This window comes from Oncorhynchus masou, chromosome 24, assembly GCF_036934945.1.
Source record: "Oncorhynchus masou masou isolate Uvic2021 chromosome 24, UVic_Omas_1.1, whole genome shotgun sequence".
Taxonomy (NCBI): domain Eukaryota; kingdom Metazoa; phylum Chordata; class Actinopteri; order Salmoniformes; family Salmonidae; genus Oncorhynchus; species Oncorhynchus masou.
Genome location: NC_088235.1, coordinates 41714669 through 41735487, shown reverse-complemented (window position 1 = coordinate 41735487; position 20819 = coordinate 41714669). Strand labels below are relative to the sequence as shown.

Sequence of the window (20819 nt, the reverse complement as noted above, 5' to 3'; positions counted from 1 at the left end):
CTCAGGGGGAGTACGACAGATTTTTGCCTTGTCAGCTCAGGGATTCAATCCAGCAACCTTTCGGTCACTGGCCCAACGCTCCTACCCGCCAGGCTACTGTAGTAGTAGTAGTAGTTGTAGTAGTAGTAGTTGTAGTAGTAGCAGTAATAGTTGTAGTAGTAGTAGTAGAAGTAGTATTAGCAGTAGTAGTAGTAGTAGTAGTAGTAGTAGTATATGGTGTAAGGCATATCATTATATATTTTGGTGAGATGCAGATGCCTCTTGTCTCTCTGTTTGGGGATGCTAGGTATGGGTAATCCCTATGTGGAGCTGTGTGTGTGTGTGCGCACATGTGTGTGTGCATTGATGTGTGTGTTTGTGTGTTTGTTAGGAATGGATGGATAGTCCCTCGGTTGAAACCTCCTTGGAAACCCTTCTCCTCTGAGAGGGTTGTTAGGAGTCAGAGAGCAGTCGTAGTCTTGTTGCTAGGACAGAAGTAGTAGTAGTAACTTTTCATTGAAAAGTGGAGAAAAGTGTTTGTAGGTTGTGCTGTGGTAGTTTTAGCTGCGGTAGTAGCAGTCGTGATAGTACATTATGCAATGTTTTCTTTTTGTGCTACTGTGTTTGCGTGAGTCTGTTTGATTCTGTTTTTAGCCTGACTGGCTGCAAGAAAGAGTATTATTAGTAGCTGCAGTGTTTGTAGGAGTTAATGTATTTGTGCACTGCTCTGTTTAGTCAGTGTGTGTCTGACTCTGTGAAGTTGAGTTCAGAGAGGAAGGTGGCATTACGCTCTATGAATGAAACGAATACGATGCACAGAACTTCAGAGAAACACACTCACACACTCAGCCCAGGAAGGAAGCATGCTTTTTTATGTCTTATCTTAAGTTCAGCACACCGTGGGATAGTTGTCGTAAGACTGTCTGCAGCCTGTGGTTGGTCTGGCTTTGAACTCTGTGGATGTTTTTGAGGATTATCAGTGCTGAAAGCAGCCTAAGAGCTACTTTATCAGGAATGACTTTTCAAATACTTTTAAATACGCCTTTTTAATGCATTATTTTAAGAGAATGTTCTGAAAGGATTGACAGTAGAACCACTTGTTTGCTGTCTGTGACATTCAATGAGGATGTGAAAATGCCTACTGTATTCTTATGATGTCACTTCTTTTCAGAAGTAAAATAAAATAAAATGTTATTTGTCACATGCGCCAAATACAACAGGTGTAGACCTTACCATGAAATGCTTACTTACATGCCCTTAACCAACAATTCAGTTCAAGAAATAGAGTTGAGAAAATATTTACTAAATAAGTTTAAAAAAACATTATTTTTTTAAAAGTAACACAAGAACAACAATACCACGGCTATATACAGGGGGTACCGGTACCGAGTCTATGTTCGGGGGTACAGGTTTGTTGAGGTCATTTGTAATTAGTCTGGTTTGCCATTTGATTCATTGTTCAGCAGGGGGTAGAAGCTGTTAAGGAGCCTTTTGGAACTAGACTTGGCACTCCGGTACCGCTTGCCGTGCGGTAGCAGAGAGAATAGTCTATGACTTGGGTAACTGGAGTCTTTGACAATTTTTTGGGTATCCTCTGACACAACCTAGTATATACAGTTGCTAAACAGTTGAACTTTTGAAGTCGGAAGTTTACATACACCTTAGCCAAGTACATTTAAACTCCGTTTTTTCACAATTCCTGAGTTTAAATGTATTTGGCTAAGGTGTATGTAAACTTCCGACTTCAACTGTAGGTATTACATATTCGGTCAGGTAGAGGTTGGAAATGTTAGTGAAGACACTTGGTCTGTGCATGCTCTAAGTACACGTCATGATAATCCGTCTGGCCTCGTGGCCTTGTGAATGTTGACCTGTTTAAAGGTCTTGCTCACATGGGCTACAGAGAGTGTAATCACACTCGTCCGGAACAGCTGGCGCTCTCATGCATGCTTCAGTGTTGCTTGCGTCCCTATGTGGAGCTGTGTGTGTGTGTGTGTGTGTGTGTGTGTGTGTGTGTGTGTGTGTGTGTGTGTGTGTGTGTGTGTGTGTGTGTGTGTGTGTGTGTGTGTGTGTGTGTGTGTGTGTGTGTGTCTGTGTGTGTCTGTGTGTGTGTTTGTTAGGAATGGATAGTCCCTCGGTTGAAACCTCCTTGGAAACCCTTCTCCTCTGAGAGGGTTGTTAGGAGTCAGAGAGCAGTCTTGTTGCTAGGACAGGAGTGAAGATTTGTGCAAGCTGTCATTCAGGAAAGGGTGGCTACTTTGAAGAATCTAAAATATAAAATATATTTTGATTTGTTTAACGGATTAGACAGATTACCATGACGTGTACTTAGAGCATGCGCAGACCAAGTGTTTTTTGGTTACTACATGATAACATATGTGTTTTTTCATAGTTTTGATGTCTTCACTATTATTCTACAATGTATAAAATAGCAAAAATAAAGAAAATCCCTTGAATGAGTAGTTGTGTCCAAACTTGTGACTGGTACTGTATATCTTACAAAAAAACTACAGACATCCATATCTACAGTATATGTCAAAAAATATATTAATGTACTGTTATATGAAATGTTATGATACATACACACTGCTGGCATACTGCTGGAACCCAGCCACTACTGCTTTGCTATGAAAAGCAGGTTAACGTGAGTGACACACTGCCTTTAACCCTTTCTTTCTCTCTCTCTTTCCTCTCCCTATTTCTCTCCATCAATTCTCTCTCTCCTACTGTCTCCTCTTTCTTCATCTGTCTCTCCTTCTCTCCCTCTCGCTCCCTTTTCTCATACTCTCTCTCTCTTTCTCAATAGTAGCTCATTTCCACATTCTCTGTGATGTCTCTCTCTCTTATGATTTCAGCAGCAGTCAAGATGTTGCCTCAGCCTCCTCTCCCGCTATCAGTAGCAGCTCTTAGTGGTAAGGGAGGGTCACGAGACCAGGAGAGGAGGAGAGGAGGGGTGTTCTGAATACTACATGACTGTAAATAGAGTTGGGGTTTTACTACAGTGTATTGGGAGGGTATTATTGTGTATAATTCTCATCTCTAGTGGAAGGAGAGAAGAGGGCTTCACCCCGTAATTGATACACAGACTGAGTTTTCTGTTTGGTGTGTGGGTTAGAGAAAGTGTAGACAGTGTTTTAAGTTCACAGTTACTATGCTCTGATCAATGTAAAGTGCATTCTTCTTACAGTATGCTTATGGTGATGATTTTATGTTGTATGTTGTCTTTCTACTGTTGTTGTTGTTGTAAGCAATGTCCCCCTTGCTAATCTAATTTAATATCAGTGACCTACAGTAGCAGCTCAGACTATTTATAGGGTTATTGTAGGGTTTGTAAGTTTTTAGAGTACCACCAACACTGTAAAAGTATGTTCACACTTCATACTACCTGCCTACCCTTTGTCTGTCACGTAAGGGCGTCCTTTCTCCATTAGATAGACACGTCTTGTTTTACCCAGCAACTGAGATGTGATGATGAGGTGAGCTGCACTGGTCCTCTGTGAGATAGAACTGTCTCTGTGCCAGTAACAGCAGTAACACAAACCCTCATGTGTCTTATTAGCCCAGTTAATTCTGTACTACAGCAGTGTTTCTCAACTCCAGTCCACATTTTTGTTCCAGCCCTGTACTAACACACCTAATTCAACTAATTGAACTAGGGTTGAGTCAGTTGTGTTAGTAGTGGCCTAGAAGAAGGATGTGACCAAGACTAGACAGCTGGTGGCTGTCCTTTCTCACAGGACATGTTGGGTACTGTAGGCCTGGGGGCTTTAAAACAGAGAGTGCATGCTGGGTAGTGTAGTCTATAAAGAGTGGTTAAACAGTGAGTTTAATGACAGTTCAGACAAGGTAAACAAGTAGCTGACACCCACCCACCTCCAGGCTCCCTGTAATTAGAACAGTTAATTAACTATACATAAAACAGGCACACACAGAATTTAGTGGGTGGAGTCTTGACACTGTGGTGTTTTTATCTCTGTCATATTGTTTTAATCAGATTGGATATGCCAACGACATTATCTTTAATTATGGAAGGTGTTGCAAGCTCCTATTAATATAGAAAAAGATTTGGCCTTGCTCCATGACAGTATTATGGTATGTACACTACTGTATCAACACACACACACACGCACACGCACACGCACACACACACACACACACACACACACACACACACACACACACACACACACACACACACACACACACACACACACACACACACACACACACACACACACAAAGCAGTAAGGTACAGATCTGCTATCTTAATTCAACCAGTTTCTCACAGCAGGAATATAATCCTACAGCAACAGGACATTTGAATTATTATGAGGATTATAATTAACGGAAGTGTTTGTAGGGGTTGATATAAGTCTGACATTTTCAAGTGGAAATTACAGATTCAAATCTATCTTTCTCCGTGTGTCTCTCTCGCTTTCTTTCTCGCTTTCTCTCTCTCTAAATTCAATTCAAAGGGCTTTATTGGCATGGGAAACATGTGTTCACATTGCCAAAGTAAGTCAAATAGATCATGAACAAAAGTGAACAATAAACATTACACTCACAAAAGTTTAAAAGGAATCGATACATTTCGAATGTCACATTATGGCTATGTACAGTGTTGTAACGATGCGCAAATGAAGTACAATAGGGAAAATATATAAACATACATGTGGGTTGTATTTACAATTGTGTTTATTCTTAACTGGTTGCCCTTTTCTTGTGGCAACTCTCTCTCTCGCTCTCTCTCTCAGGTGGTTCCAGAGGGCGTCACAATAAATGGCAGAAGCCCTGTCCAGATGGTAAAGGAAACCTATACGGCAGAGGAGGAGTGTCACATACCTCCCACACACCCCCAGACACACCCTCACACACACCCTCCCCACGCCCACACTCTCACCCCAATCCTAGATGGCCGACCAGCAGTACTTATCAAGAGAGAGCGAGGTCTGGAGGACACCAACGATGCACTTCTTCTGCAACACCACTACTCTTCATCTTTTCACAATAGTGCTGACGAAAACCTGTATAAAACCAACGGTGCTCCAGTGTCACCAGATTCCCAAAAGACTACAAGACAATTAGAGTCCCAAAGGACTACAAAAACCACATACCCCAAAGGCAGCTCTGAGCCCAATGATGCACTTCCGGATGACACCATGACCGTTCCTCTGAAGAAGATAAAGTTGGAGGAGTCGTGGGTGTGGTCTACGGAGCAGTCCTCCACCCTACTAGGGGGCAATGATGACGATGTCTATGTGGACGCTCTGTCCACACTAGCAGCAGTTGTGTGTTTCTCTATCACAGATAGGAAGGGGCTGGAGGACAAGCTGTTTAGTTCCCGTTCCCCGGTGCTACACTCGTTAAAAACAGAGCCGGAGGACTTTAAGGTAGACCTACTCCTGAGAAGCACTCCCATCAGTCCACGGAAAGCTCTTGACATTATTGTCAAACGAGAGCAACCCTCTCCAGATCTCTCTCTGCCAAGCATCCAGTCGTTGGTGCAAGAGAGGAATATTAGCAATGACCAAGCTATTGCTATCGAGGCGCTAACCTTACTGGCATCTATCCCCCAAAACCCCCCAGAACCCTTTAGAATGGACGCACATGGTCAAAACCCCACCACATCTTCCAAGCACTTATCCAGTAGAAACACCTCTCTCCAGGATGTCAAACCCCCAACAGGTTTCCTCCCCAACAAAGTTCTAGTCATCAGCTCCCCTCTGCACCAGACCTCAGTCATACGCTCCCCTCTGCACCAGACCTCAGTCATCAGGTCCCCGGTGGCCAGACAGAGTCTTGTCATCCAGTGTCATTCCCGTAGTCCCGCAGCCACTGGCAAGCTGTCCCTACAGGACCTGCTAGAAGCCAGCTCGGACTGTGGCAGACTTCCCTACGACAGCACGGAGAGAGCAGGACAACACCTGTACAGGAGAGCAGACCAAGACCTTGGTTCTCACCATAACAGGTCCGAAGGCACTTTCAGAGAGCGGAAAGACATGGAGAGGAATAGTAAGGAAACAACAGAGAGGACGGTGGGTAAGAGCGGGAGGAACAGGGATGAGGAAGAGGTGGCGGCTCAACTGGCCGAGTTGGCATTCATCATCCAATCACGTCACAAGCAGCAGGGTTTCCAACCCTCCCAGCACTCTGAGAACAACCCTCCCAGAGGAACGCCAGTCTCGGCCATCAAGTACAACTACAATTCCCAGCATGCACCACCCAACAACAAGAAAATCCCTGTGAGGAAACCAAGTTCCACACCTTCCAAACCTAGGAAGAAGAAGGGGATGGAAGGGGTTGAAGAGGAGGGCTACAACCCCAACAACAAGATCCCCATGTCCAAAAGGACACCCAATGGCAAGACCCCCCACAGAGCCAGGGTCCAGAAGGTTCTGCCCCAGCCGAAGACATTGTCGCTCAGCCACAAGAGGAGCCTGTTCCTTCCTCAGATTCAAATGGATCTAAAGAGATACCTGGCTGAGGCTCAGGAGGAACAACGGCAGCTCTTTTACTACAGCAACAGCCACAGTGGGGTCAAATACCACAAAACCTCTGGAGCCGTCAATCGTGGTCACGGTTATGGTCATGACAACCAACAGTGGTCGCATTTGAACGGTCACCACAATGGTCCTCTGAACGGTCACCTGGACCCTTTACAAGGACAAGGAGTTGGACAGGGACATGAGTGTGAAAGACGATTGTATTCTCAGGTATCGCAGCCCTACGTTTGGCAGCAGCACGGTGCTAACCTAAAGGCTAGCTCCACCAACCCCAGTTTCACCAGTTTAGACTCTAACAACCACAGAACTGGGTTGAACCATAGTTTACCCAACGGCTACTCCTCTGGGGGTCAACGGCAGGGGTATTACAAGGTGGAGAGGTCTGGTCCGGTCACCATCTTGTCCACGTCAACTGATGGCGCTTTGGACCTATCAGAGGAGTTGACGCCAACCAAACACAACGTAAACAGCTTCCTGGAATCGCCCCTCATATTCCTGGACACGCCCACTAAGAACCTGCTCAACACCCCCTCTAAGAAACTCTCTGAGATCCCCTCCTGTGGCTGCATGGGTGAGTCACCTTGATGATGATGGTAGTGGTGGTGGACATAATAATGATGAGGATTATGATGATTATGAATATGATTTTCTCTGCATGCCACAACATGACTGGTTGACTGGGTCTGTATTTGTCACATCCATGTACATAGCATTTGCTTTCTGGGAAATAAGCTGAAGCTGCGTTCTAAAAACGACTCTCTCTCCACAGAGCAAATCATAGAGAAGGAGGAGGGTCCGTACTACACTCATCTTGGTGCTGGACCCAGTGTGTCAGCCGTCAGAGAGATGATGGAGAACAGGTAACAAGCCAAACTGCATCAGTTATTTTATTCCATTCCACAACCAAGCTTGGGGGGAAAACAAGTGTTTGTTGCTGCCTAGCCATTTTACTTTATACATGTATATTTCCATTGGGACGGCAAACCTGTGAGGTGCTAATCCACTTCTGTTTTCATGACAAATCTATTGGCTGTATAACACTGCTAAGGTAAGAGTTAATATGAAACAAGAGTGGCTCAGTGCCTCATTGGTTGTCTTACCAGTAGGCTCATAGAGCTAGGCTAATATGTACCACTACCACTACTCTGTAGCTGTGTATATTTCTAAAAGTATGGTACATACTCTTATTAGCCTACTGTATGATCCATTTGCCCTGCCAAAGGCCTGGTTTCCCAAAGGGTTCTTGGTGTTCATGGAATGAGGTGAGGCTTACAATCATATTATAACTCATAAATTATAGAGCCTGTATTCGAAGGAAAGCAGAACCCCGCTGGCAAAACACACACTTGTACACACATACATTCACAAATACAAAAACACACCCTGCGTGTTAGAACAGGGAACCCCTAGGGCCAAGTCAAGGGGAACATGAGGAGAAATGACAACTTCTACAACAACCACACACTCCAGTCTCTCTGCTCTATGGTCTCACTGCTGAATGGCCTCAGTGCCTGGTTTTTAACTGTTTTGACAGTTATTCCAAACACTATTGCTGCATTTTGGCTAGTGATGTAGTCCTACTGTCCCATTGTATTTTGATGAAGTTCTCAAAGTGTGATTTGTTGTTGTATTGGCATTCATTGAAAGATGTTGGTGGTGGTGGTCACAGATAAAGGGAGAAATGCTTGATACAGTATGTCATTGCTGAAAGGATAGTGTTTGTGTTCTAAGATGGGAAGTGTGAAATGTCATGAAGATGTGATGTGTACGTTATCAGGTCCGTATTAAGAAGTCATAGGCCCCGGGGCTTTTTATATTTTTTATATTGTCACGCCCTGACCATAGAAAGCTTTTCATTCTCTATGTTGGTTAGGTCAGGGTGTGACTAGGTGATTTATATTTTATTTGTTGGCCTGGTTTAGTTCCCAATCAGAGACAACTGTTTATCGTTGTCTCTGATTGGGGATCTTATTTAGGCAGCCATTTCCCCTTTGTGTTTTGTGGGATCTTGTTTTTGTGGAGCTGCCTGTGAGCAGCCCAGAACGTCACGTTTCGTTTTTTCTTCTGTTTTGTTTGGTGAGTTTATTAATTATTAAACATGTGGAATTCTACACATGCTGCACCTTGGTCCAATCATTATAACAATCGTGACATACAGTGGTGCAAAAAAGTATTTAGTCAGCCACCAATTGTGCAAGTTCTCCCACTTAAAAAGATGAGAGAGGCCTGTAATTTTGATCATAGGTACACTTCAACTATGACAGACAAAATGAGAAAAAAAATCCCATTGTAGGATTTTTAATGAATTTATTTGCAAATTATGGTGGAAAATAAGTATTTGGTCAATAACAAACGTTTATCTAAATACTTTGTTATATACCCTTTGTTGGCAATGACAGAGGTCAAACATTTTCTATAAGTCTTCACAAGGTTTTCACACACTGTTGCTGGTATTTTGGCCCATTCCTCCATGCAGATCTCCTCTAGAGCAATGATGTTTTGGCCAGCCTGGTGCAGGTCGAAAAGCATTAAACATGTATGGCAATTTAGCTAGTTAGCTTACACTTGTTAGCTAATTTGTCCTATTTAGCTAGTTTGCTGTTGCTAGCTAATTTGTCCTGGGATATAAACATTGAGTTGTTATTTTACCTGAAATGCACAAGGTCTTCTACTCCGACAATTAATCCACACATAAAACGGCCAACCGAATCGTTTCTAGTCATCTCTCCTCCTTCCAGGCTTTTTCGTCTTTGAACTTATATGGTGATTGGCATCTACACTTTTACCACGACAACCGGCAAAACATTTCGTCTTTCAATCACCCACGTGGGTATAACCAATGGCACGTAAGTACCTGCTTCTATAGACCAATGAGGAGATGGGAGAGGCAGGACTTTCAGCACCTTCTGCATCAGAAATAGAAAGGAGTTCTATTTTAACCCTTGGCATCGCAGAAATACTTTGGCGCGCGCGAGCAGTGTGGGTGCAATAATTGAATAACATGGATTTCTAAATTTATTTTGCGATGCTCGCGCACGCAACATGTCCGGTCTGGTCAGCATGTAAGGATGAAGATGAACCCATAGGCTACTCGTGGTGATGGCCAATGGGCTACTTGTGGCAACAGCCTATTTTAAGATGAGCTACTTTGAAAAACAGTGCTGCTGTTAGCTACAAATTAGGATTTGTTGAGAAAAAATATTTATCTTGGTTCTACAGACAGATTCATCTTCTCTTTTCAGCAGTAGGCATTTGCTTTCCAAACTGTATATTTTTCTCACGTTTGTATTTTGAAATCTGCAAAAGGAAACTGACAGCCGCAACCAAGCATATAAATATATTCCACAGATGGCTGCTCCAATTCAAGTCAGGATTGGGATCCATTGCTAGTGTACCTATGACTTTTAACAGTCAAATTGCCAGGGTACAGGATTACAAAACCCTTCTATGGATTATATGTCTATGGCCACAACGCAACAAGCTGTAGTCTATTTGGCACGCATGCAGCCCAAACAATTTATGTTTGTGTTTCCTTTTTGGCAAATAACTATATGTGCTTGTGACAAAACATAATCCATAGTTATTTTTTTATAAACTGTTGATCCTCTATGGGTAAAGGATGCTCTCTGGTGTATTTTTAACATTGGAAGTGGGCTGTGGTTGGATAAAAAATTATAATATAAAAAAAGGAACATATACTGTATGTAAATATATATATATTTTTTTTGCTGCCTCTTGGCCTGTGCCCCCTATTGGCCTGGACCCAGGGGCTTCATCCTCAGTAAGCCCCTGCAATAATCCGGCTCTGTATGTTATTGCTGTGTATGTTCAAAGGTATGGAGAGAAAGGGAAGGCAGTAAGGCTGGAGGTGGTGGTGTACACTGGGAAAGAAGGACGCAGTTCCCAGGGTTGTCCCATCGCCAAGTGGGTAAGTACCTCCTGTGTGTGTGTGTGTGTGTGTTTGTGTGTGTGCGTGCGTGCATGAGTGCCAGCGTGCTTGTGTGTACACTGCTGCGTGTGTATGTGTATAGGTGCGTATATGGCTGTGTGTGCGTATACACATCTGCATGTCTGTGTAGTAAACCTTCTCTCTCCCCCAGGTGATCCGTCGGGGCAGTGAGGAGGAGAAGCTGCTGTGTCTGGTGAGACACCGGGCAGGGCACCGCTGTGAGAGTGCCGTGGTGGTGATCCTCATCCTGGCATGGGAGGGCATCCCCCGGGGCGTGGCTGACAGTCTGTACCAAGAACTCACTCAGACCCTCTGTAAATACGGCTCCCCCACCAGTCGACGCTGTGCCCTCAACGAGGAGTGAGTTACTGAAACAACAGACCTATGCGTATTATTCAATAACAGGCTTACACATACACATTTACATTCATAGAACCAAGGAGTTAGTTCTTTCCTTTCTAGCATTTAGTGACCTGTCTCTCTCACTCTCTCTCTTCAGTTGCACTAATGTGCCAGGATCTAAATGGATCTTCTTCCCCCTCTCCACATCTCTCTCCCTCTTTCTGTCTCTCCAGTCGGACGTGTGCGTGCCAGGGTTTGGACCCAGACACTTGTGGCGCCTCATTCTCCTTTGGCTGCTCCTGGAGTATGTACTTCAACGGCTGCAAGTTCGCCCGCAGCAAGATCCCCCGAAAGTACCGCCTGCTGGGAGATATGCCACAGGAGGTGAGGACCAGGACTCCAGTCAAACTGTGTCAAACTCTAATCTTCTAGGGCCAGCCACAGTGTCAGCAGGTCTTCGTTCCTCCCTTGCACTTATATGCTCATTTAAGGTAATTGATTAGCTAGAGAGTCCACATACCTGGTTTTCCTGGTCTAAATCAGAGCTAGCTTAAGGGAAAGAGCAAAAAACCAGCAGCCAATCTGACTCTCTAGGAATTGAGTCTGACATCCCTGAATTAGATTTGAGAGCCTGGTCTGAAAAGAACCCTAGCCACTTCCCAATATGCCTAAACCCTAGCTTTTTGCTTTACTAATCTAAGCCTTGTTATAGCTTTACAATCAATGGTTTAGAATAGATATTCCTCTATGAATAGTTTTCTTGGCATGTTAAAGTGGCTAATAGACTCCGAGTGGCCTCAGATTGATGTGACAGTCAAAGCGTGACATGGAGGATAGTGACATAAACATTACTGGTATTATCTTAAACACTCCCAGATTCTACAGGGGCCTCTCCTTTATTTCCTCACACCTTTTCCCTCATCTGTTCCTGTCCCTTTTTGTCCCACTCTTCCTCTGATCTGTGTGTCGTCTGTCTGTGGGTTGTTCAGGAGGAGAAGCTGGAGAATCGGCTGCAGAACCTGGCTACAGACCTGGGTCCTGTCTACCAGAGACTGGCCCCGGAGGCTTTCCAAAACCAGGTGGATCAGGAGCAGGCGGGCCAGGACTGCAGGCTGGGTCGGAGGGCGGGCCGACCTTTCTCCGGGGTCACGGCGTGTGTGGATTTCTGTGCCCACGCTCACAAAGACACACACAACATGAACAATGGCAGCACTGTGGTACGCCCCTCACATGACTGTTTGTCAATGGACACACACACAGGTGCACACACATTCACTTTCAAACACACAGAGAAATAGACACAGATACATACGCACGCTCGCTCAATCGCGCACACGTACACACACGCACGCACACGCACACACACCCAAGCACACACACTCACTGTCACACATAGAGAGAACCACAGACACAGATACATAAGACACTCGCTTCTGATTGCGTGCCAGCATAATTTCCAATCCCCCATATATTATTTTGTAAATATATACAGTATATATACACATATATGTTTTTAATATATTAATGAACATATCTTAGACAAATGTCAATATCAAATCATTAACATGTTTCCATAGTTGAAACAAAAATCAATATCAGCTATCATATCACCTCGCGACACAACGCCTCTCCCCTATTTGATAGTTTGTCTGTAAGCCCTGAGATGTAGGCTACGTGTGCTTTTTTTTAAATGTATGTCGTTCTGTCCTTGTCTAATGATGTTCTGTATTATGTCATTCTGTATTATGTTTCATGTTTTGTGTGGACCCCAGGAAGAGGAGCTGCTGCTTTTTCAACAGCTAATGGGGATCCTAATAAAATACCAAAAATACCTGTTTTCACTTCCACCAAGATAGGCATTTTATCCCGGAAATCTGGGAGATACTGTGTTAGTCTTTTCCATTTGCGTAAAATGTCTCACCCTCCTGCAGGTTTGCACTTTAACCAAGGAGGACAACCGTGCGGTGCGTAATGTCCCTGAGGACGAACAGCTCCACGTCCTGCCCCTTTATAAGATCTCACAGAGGGATGAGTTTGGCAGTGCCAATGGCCAGTGGGCCAAGATCCAGACTGGGGCCCTGCAGGTGCTCTCAGCCTTCCCCAGAGAGGTAGGTTCCAACACTCCAGGTTTAAGTCTCCCCTGGGTAAAGATCTATATGCAGCTGCTTCTCCCCTAGTCCTCACCTTATTAGTGGGGAAAATGTGAAACTGACAGAAGAGATCAGCATCTAGGGGAAACTTCACCCTAAATCGGTTCGTACCCCCTGTAGCGACCAGGAGAACCAAGAGGCTATAAGATAGGGTGGCCAACCCTCCTCTTATAGAGTTACTGGGTGCGCAGGCTTTTGTTCCAGTCCTGCTCTACCACACCTGATTTTACTAATCAACCTGCACATCCAGTTGCCCTTCAGGGTGAGGGTTGGTCACAAATGCGCCTTTTGGTATTGAAATGAGTTGGTGTCAAGGACATGTCAATAGGAGAGTTTTGGGTTTGATTCTTGCATGAGTCAGATTTGCGTGTTTACTTCAAGACACTTGATAAAAGCATCTACTAAAAGCTCTCCTTAATGACCATGTTTATATCATCACCAGGTGCGTCTGCTGGCTGAGCCGGTGAAATCAGCCCGTAAGAGGAAGCAGGAGGCCAAGCTGAAGGCCCAGGCTGACAAACAAGCAACAGCTCAGGACAGGAAGCCTGGACAGAGTCCACTAACCCCGGGCAAGGTCAAGACTGCCAACAAAGGTAGAGATCTCTGGTTGATTGATTGATTGATTGATTGATTGGTTGATTGGTTGGATGATTAGTCAATTGGTTGGTTGGTTCATTGATTTATCAATTGATTGATAGATGGGTGATTGAGTGGGTGGATAGGGTGGGTGCATTAATTGATTAATTGGTTAATTGATTGTTGCTACAAAATCATGTACAAGAAAAAGCTTAAAAAATGTGGTATGTAAATACTCATCATTAATCCCGGTTTGTATGTTTAACTTGACAGGTTTGAAAAGTGCTTCTTCAGCAGATCAGTCCCCCTTGTTCAAAAGAGAGCCTCAGTCCTTCAGCTCTTACAGACCAGGAAATGTGGGTGCGTATGTACCAGACTCTAACTCCCCTAGCGCTTACAACCACAGCACCCCCACCTACCCCACTCTTCCTGGAAGATCAACACCAGGGATGGAGTCTCTTTCCCCCCATCGCCCCGGCCTGCCTGCCCCCCAGTACAGAGGGACACCAAGGACCCAGAGCAATGGTTCCCCATTCCATTACAAGACAATGGAAGAGGCTGTGGCTGTGAATGGTTACTCCCCAGGACTCAGCAGAAAGCAGCTGGTGGACCCTGACACATGTCGGACCCCCCCAGGAATGCCCCGGGGTGGCGACTACTCCCCCAGGATTTTTAAAACGGAGCCCAACAAGGTGCACTGCTCCCCTCTCCTCAGACCCCCTCACAGCCACAGCACTCCTCCTCCCTCCTCCTCCACCCACACCCACCCAGAGGGCCTCCACAGCAGACTCAATGGGCTCCTCAGGGCGAAGGCGGAGCTGGGAGTCAAGGACGGGGTTAGAGGTCATGTAGGTCATGTTATTCCTCACAGTGCCCCCCATCCTCCTCATCAGGCCCCTTCCCCTCTCTTTCCCAATCCAAAAGAGGTCAAACAGGAACAGGAAGAGGTGTGGTCGGACAGCGAGCACAACTTCCTGGACAGTGATATCGGCGGGGTGGCGGTGGCTCCCTCCCACGGTTCCATCCTGATCGAATGTGCCCGCCGAGAGCTCCATGCCACCACACCCATCCTCCGGCCCGACCGCAGCCACCCCACCCGCATCTCCCTGGTCTTCTACCAGCACAAGTCCCTCAATGAGCCCGACCACGGCCTGCACATGTGGGAGGCCAAGAAGGCCCGGAGGGAGCGGGAGAGAGAGGAGGAGGCTGAGAGGCTGAGGATGGGCCTAGACCTGGAAGAGGTTAGCCCGGTCAAGGGGAAGAGGGGGAATGGGGCCGGCAGTGAGAGTGTGGAGCCTGAGGAGGAGGTAGAGGAGGGGGGCCCGGAGGAGAAGAAGGGTGTGTTGACAGTTCCTACCCGGAAGGCGGTGACTGTCCCGCGGGATGGGGTGGTCACTGTTTCCCCTTATGCTCTGACACAGGTCACGGGCCCTTACAACCGCTGGACATGAGATGATACTGTTATGTACACACACAGACACATACAACAAATACATTTGAACACACATCACCCTGTGCTACTGCCTTACCTCAATCAACATTACACTTCTAGTCTCGTTATGTGTTATTTCATTGTGTTACTTTTTCTAATGTATGTCTGTTTATTTTTATTTCTCTTTGTCTCTGCTTTCAAAGTGATGAGGAAGACTATCATTTGTGGGGTTTTAACTGTGAGTTTTGGTATTTGATGATAAAACATTTTGATCTGGTTTTTCATGTAAAGAGATGGTGCTCAGAACCAATTTTTTAAACTGGTTTTATATAGGAATTGATTAAGAAGAACAAACAAGATGTGATTATTTATTCTGATTATTTTTGTACTTTTTTTGGTGCAAGGCTATTTACTGCAATTTTACTGTCAACCAGCATTTTACACTAGTAAACACTCATGTTAAGTCTCTGAGGTCTTTGTTTCAACCAAGAGTGCTCTTTTCACAAGATGAGTTTTATCAATGATTGATTTATATAATGGTGCCATTTGTAGCAGCAACTTTTGATAAACAGACCACATATTACACAGTATGTAGTTTTATGTGAAAATAATGAACACATGTAGCATGGTGCTTTTCCTTCCCTTCCCTGTTCCTCTATTAGTGGTCATGAAGGAACAGTACTTCCCCGTTCCTCTATTAGTGGTCATGAAGGAACAGTTCTTCCCCGTTCCTCTATTAGTGGTCATGAAGGAACAGTACTTCCCCGTTCCTCTATTAGTGGTCATGAAGGAACAGTACTTCCCCGTTCCTCTATTAGTGGTCATGAAGGAACAGTACTTCCCCGTTCCTCTATTAGTGGTCATGAAGGAACAGTACTTCCCCGTTCCTCTATTAGTGGTCATGAAGGAACAGTACTTCCCCGTTCCTCTATTAGTGGTCATGAAGGAACAGTACTTCCCCGTTCCTCTGTTAGTGGTCATGAAGGAACAGTACTTCCCCGTTCCTCTATTAGTGGTCATGAAGGAACAGTACTTCCCCGTTCCTCTATTAGTGGTCATGAAGGAACAGTACTTCCCCGTTCCTCTATTAGTGGTCATGAAGGAACAGTACTTCCCCGTTCCTCTATTAGTGGTCATGACGGAACAGTACTTCCCCGTTCCTCTATTAGTGGTCATGAAGGAACAGTACTTCCCCGTTCCTCTATTAGTGGTCATGACGGAACAGTACTTCCCCGTTCCTCTATTAGTGGTCATGAAGGAACAGTACTTCCCAGTTCCTCTATTAGTGTTCATGAAGGAACAGTACTACCTTCGTTTTTGTTTTTGTCTGGATAGATTTAATCTTTTTTTTTCAGTGTACATATATGATGACATATTGAAAAAGCACTTTTTTATTTTTCATAACTTGAAAAAGGTCCTGTTCCAATATGTATAGATCGAGAGATATATCAGACAGCTCGTGTGAAACCTCTTCTCTTCTTTATTCAGTAGTTCTGTGTGTATTTGTTGTTGTTTATTGTTGTTGTAGAATGATAAATTACATATCTGTCTCACACAAAACCAAGCTTACTAAGCAATTATGAAATGCTGCATATAAAGATTGTGTCAGATTATGGTGCTTATTATTGTCAACCGCACTTGATTTATATGAATCTGGATAATCATGTTTGTTCACTGTCTGGACTTCTAGAGTGTTTTAAATAGGACATGTTTTTATACAGACATAGCTAAAAAGACCACATAAAACCTGTTGAAATTGTGACTATATTACTGTATATTTGTTACTGGTGCTAACAAGATCTGTACCCTCTTTTTAACTGACTCGGGCATTGATGGACAGTTATGTTTTTCTATATGCTGGGTATAAATACATTATACAAGTGGATACCAAACCAATCAAACCCCTTTGTTGTTTCTCATTTCCTCCTCTTCAATTTTTGGGAGACGCTGCTGACAAAATAACACACTCCTCAGATCGTTGCGTCTCCTCAGATCGTTGCATCGTCATAAATTGTAGGCTTATCACGTATTGAGTCAGACTGTAGACCTCTACAGATTATAAACCTTCTTCTGATAGGGGCAACCATTTTGAGTATTAATTCATGCTCACATTAGTCAATCATAACCATGTAATAATAAGCCCATTCACTAATACTCAGTGCTTTGCTGGGGTAGGAGCGAACCGGAGCTGAATACTGCCACCTCAAATGTTCTACAGCTTGAGCTCCTGTTCCTCTTATAGACTATTAGCTCAAAAGTATTGTGGAGCTCCTACAAAATACATATCAACAGTACCGGCACCCAAAAGGGGTACCGACACCTAGTGCAGTCCAAATCAAGCACTACTACTAATGTAATCGATTAGGCATCTGTTGCATTGATCTGTCTTAACATAAGATGAATATAAATCAGCTCAACGCAGAAAAAAGATTTCACTGGTGCTTTCATTTTACTAATACACAGAGCTGGAAATGTTTGATTGTTTGGTTTTTGTCATCTTTTTTTCTGTTGTTTTTATCTTTGTTTCTCAGGTGTGAGTGAGGTTGTTAATTTACCCAGTCTTCAACCCATCTAGGGCATTACCCAGGCTTCAACCCAACTAGGGCATTACCCAGGCTTCAACCCAACTAGGGCATTACCCAGGCTTCAACCCAACTAGGGCATTACCCAGGCTTCAACCCAACTAGGGCATTACCCAGGCTTCAACCCAACTAGGGCATTTTTCAACCCAACTAGGGCACTACCCAGGCTTCAACCCAACTAGGGCATTACCCAGGCTTCAACCCAACTAGGGCATTACCCAGGCTTCAACCCAACTAGGGCATTACCCAGGCTTCAACCCAACTAGGGCATTACCCAGGCTTCAACCCAACTAGGGCATTACCCAGGCTTCAACCCAACTAGGGCATTACCGAGGCTTCAACACAACTAGGGCATTACCCAGGCTTCAACCCAACTAGGGCATTACCCAGGCTTCAACCCAACTAGGGCATTACCCAGGCTTCAACCCAACTAGGGCATTACCCAGGCTTCAACCCAACTAGGGCATTACCCAGGCTTCAACCCAACTAGGGCATTACCCAGGCTTCAACCCAACTCGGGCGGACACAGTCTCCTAAAAAACGCTGTCTTCCAATAGTGTCTTTAACAGATTCACAAAGTCAAACCATAGACTTAGACCTTTCCTCCGAGATAAGTATGTTGACACATAGATTGAATACATTTTATACAAGTAGAAAGGTATATACAGTACATATATAGTCTATTACATTATATTGAATGTAGGCCGTTGCAAGTTACTGATGTGGTAGAAAACAGTCACTTTAAAATGTTTACACCTTTACATAAGACAGTTTGTAAGAAAAAATATGATCCTGTAAACTTTTGTAATTGCTTCACTTGAAGATTTCTCGGATCTTCCTTTATGTGTGACTTGAAAAATGTAACTTACATCAAGAAGGAAAAACTAGCACCAGCATTTAAAACTCAAGGTTTGTATTGGAATAAAACTATATAAAATACACATCATGTGAAACGGACTGTTTTTACTGTACTATTCATGGTTTGTAGATAACGAGCAGTCTTGCTATTTTGAAACTGATTTCCAAAATGACTGTATTTAACTGTGTATATCAATTTGACAGACTTTTAAAAAAATACTAAATTTATCATTCCTGTCAAAGGCTGCCGTCTGGTGATTTTGAAATAAAGATGTATTTATATTTTGGACTTGTCTGTCTGTTTTTGCTTTATTGACAATAAGCTACTTCAAACTGTACAAGCTCTAATACAACATTGTGTGTGTGTGTGTGTGTGTGTGTGTGTGTGTGTGTGTGTGTGTGTGTGTGTGTGTGTGTGTGTGTGTGTGTGTGTGTGTGTGTGTGTGTGTGTGTGTGTGTGTGTGTGTGTGTGTGTGTGTGTGTGTGTGTGTGTGTGTGTGTGTGTGTGTGTGCACGTGTGCGTGTTCTGTCTGTCTACTGTGTCACATTGGCCCATTTTGAAATGTGAATTAAACTCATTCAGAACAGAGAGGAAGAGGCAAAGCGAGAGGGATAACCGGGCCCAAAATCTTTCTCTAGCAGGTGACGTTTTTGTTTTGTTTTGCTCACCAAGCTAGGAGTTGTTGTATGGAAGTTAATGAGAGTGTCAAATTTGGTTTAACAAAAAATTATATGGCTTATTTTCTACCTGTGGCTTATTTGATCACATATATGTTTCGTAATGCTAAGAATGTTGCGAGTGTACTGATATAAGTAGGCAAATTTGAGAAAAAACGCTTTATATCGGAGTCATAGTACAGAAGTCCAGAGATGACATATTAATACATTTTAAAAATCCCTTGTTTTGTCGAGATCTCAAGATAAACTCTCTAAAATAGGAGTGGACTTACTGATGATAGATTGACACTGAAAGTTTAGCTGAGGAGGCAGAGTCCACAGTGGATCACCACATCCATTTTTATTTTGTTCAGGGATTAACCCAGGCAAAAATTGCATTATGTCTGTCAATTATAGATGTCTTCCAATTTTGTCTCCAATCTAATTTTAAAGACATGTAAAAGTGTGGTTGCGCTTCTATTTTAAATGGATTGAATGTGGAATGTTCAGTGCAAGAAAAGTTAACATTGAGGTCTGTGGTTGCAGACTACCAATGAAAGTTTACCAGACTACCAATAAGTTGATTTTAATATTTTTAACAGGGAGGTTGTCCTGTCAATAGCAGCAAAAACACAGTCACAAACAACAATTAACAAGTTGCACAGAAAAATACAAATAGTAAAGCAGGTGAAGTGAATCACATGTCGAGGTTTCTAAATTTACATTTACATTTAAGTCATTTGGCAGACGCTCTTATCCAGAGCGACTTACAAATTGGTGAATTCACCTTATGACATCCAGTGGAACAGCCACTTTACAATAGTGCATCTAAATCATTTAAGGGGGGGTGAGAAGGATTACTTTATCCTATCCTAGGTATTCCTTAAAGAGGTGGGGTTTCAGGTGTCTCCGGAAGGTGGTGATTGATCCAACATTTCAGGTAGGCTATAGTCTATTTGTCATTTCAGCCACAAATGGTGGGCAAAATGTTGTGGTGCTGAAGGACAACTCCTCCATTCATCCAGCTATAAAAATTGTCTCACTGACTAGACACATACTATAACACGTGCAGTTTGTTTGTAATTTGTAATTCCTCAGTTTGCCTTTTTTTCTGGAGCTTTGATAAGAAGGCCCAGGCTTATAGACTAACACATGGCTACTTACAGTACAACGCTATCATCCACTTACAGTACAACATTATCATCCTCATGCCCCAAAAAAATAAAGTAACTGAACTGAATGATTACTGACCTGTAGCACTCACTTCTGTTATCATAAAGTGCTACAAGAGGCTAGTCAAAGACCATATCATCTCCTCCCTCCACGACACACTCGATCCTCGCAAATTTGTCTACCGCCCTGACAGATCCACGGACGACACAATCGCCATTGCACTGCACATTGCCCTTACACACCTGGACAAAAGGAATGCATATGTGAGGATGCTGTTAATGCCCTATAAGCTCATTACAAAGCTCACGGTCCTGGGACTGAACTCCTCCCTATGCAACTCGTCCTGGACTTCCTGACGGGTAGGCAACATTATGTCCTCAACACTAATTCTCAACACGGGCCCACAAGGGTGCGTCCTCAGTCTCCTCCTGTATTCCATGTACCCACGACTGCGTGGCCTCACACCGATCAAATCAAATTAAATGTATTTATGAAGCCTTTTTACATCAGTAGATGTCACATAGTGCTATACAGTTTCAACTCCATCACCAAGTTCGCTGACGGCATGACAGTAGTAGGCCTAATTACCAACAACGACGAGATAGCCTACAGGGGGGA

At 43.8% G+C, this 20819-nt stretch overlaps 1 protein-coding gene across 2 annotated transcripts in view; it reads left to right on the top strand.

Annotated features, from left to right (window-relative positions):
• tet1 (tet methylcytosine dioxygenase 1) overlaps window positions 1–16816 on the top strand; it is a 45628-nt gene extending 28812 nt beyond the window's left edge. For both annotated transcript variants that reach the window (XM_064933942.1, XM_064933943.1), the window contains 9 exons: window positions 4734–7053; window positions 7252–7342; window positions 10317–10410; window positions 10583–10791; window positions 11007–11157; window positions 11763–11990; window positions 12705–12881; window positions 13366–13516; window positions 13773–16816. In XM_064933942.1, the coding sequence (XP_064790014.1) occupies window positions 4734–7053; window positions 7252–7342; window positions 10317–10410; window positions 10583–10791; window positions 11007–11157; window positions 11763–11990; window positions 12705–12881; window positions 13366–13516; window positions 13773–14950 (4599 nt within the window). In that variant the 3' untranslated portion in view covers window positions 14951–16816. The remainder of the gene's footprint in view (window positions 1–4733; window positions 7054–7251; window positions 7343–10316; window positions 10411–10582; window positions 10792–11006; window positions 11158–11762; window positions 11991–12704; window positions 12882–13365; window positions 13517–13772) is intronic.
• Window positions 16817–20819: the final 4003 nt, after the last annotated feature.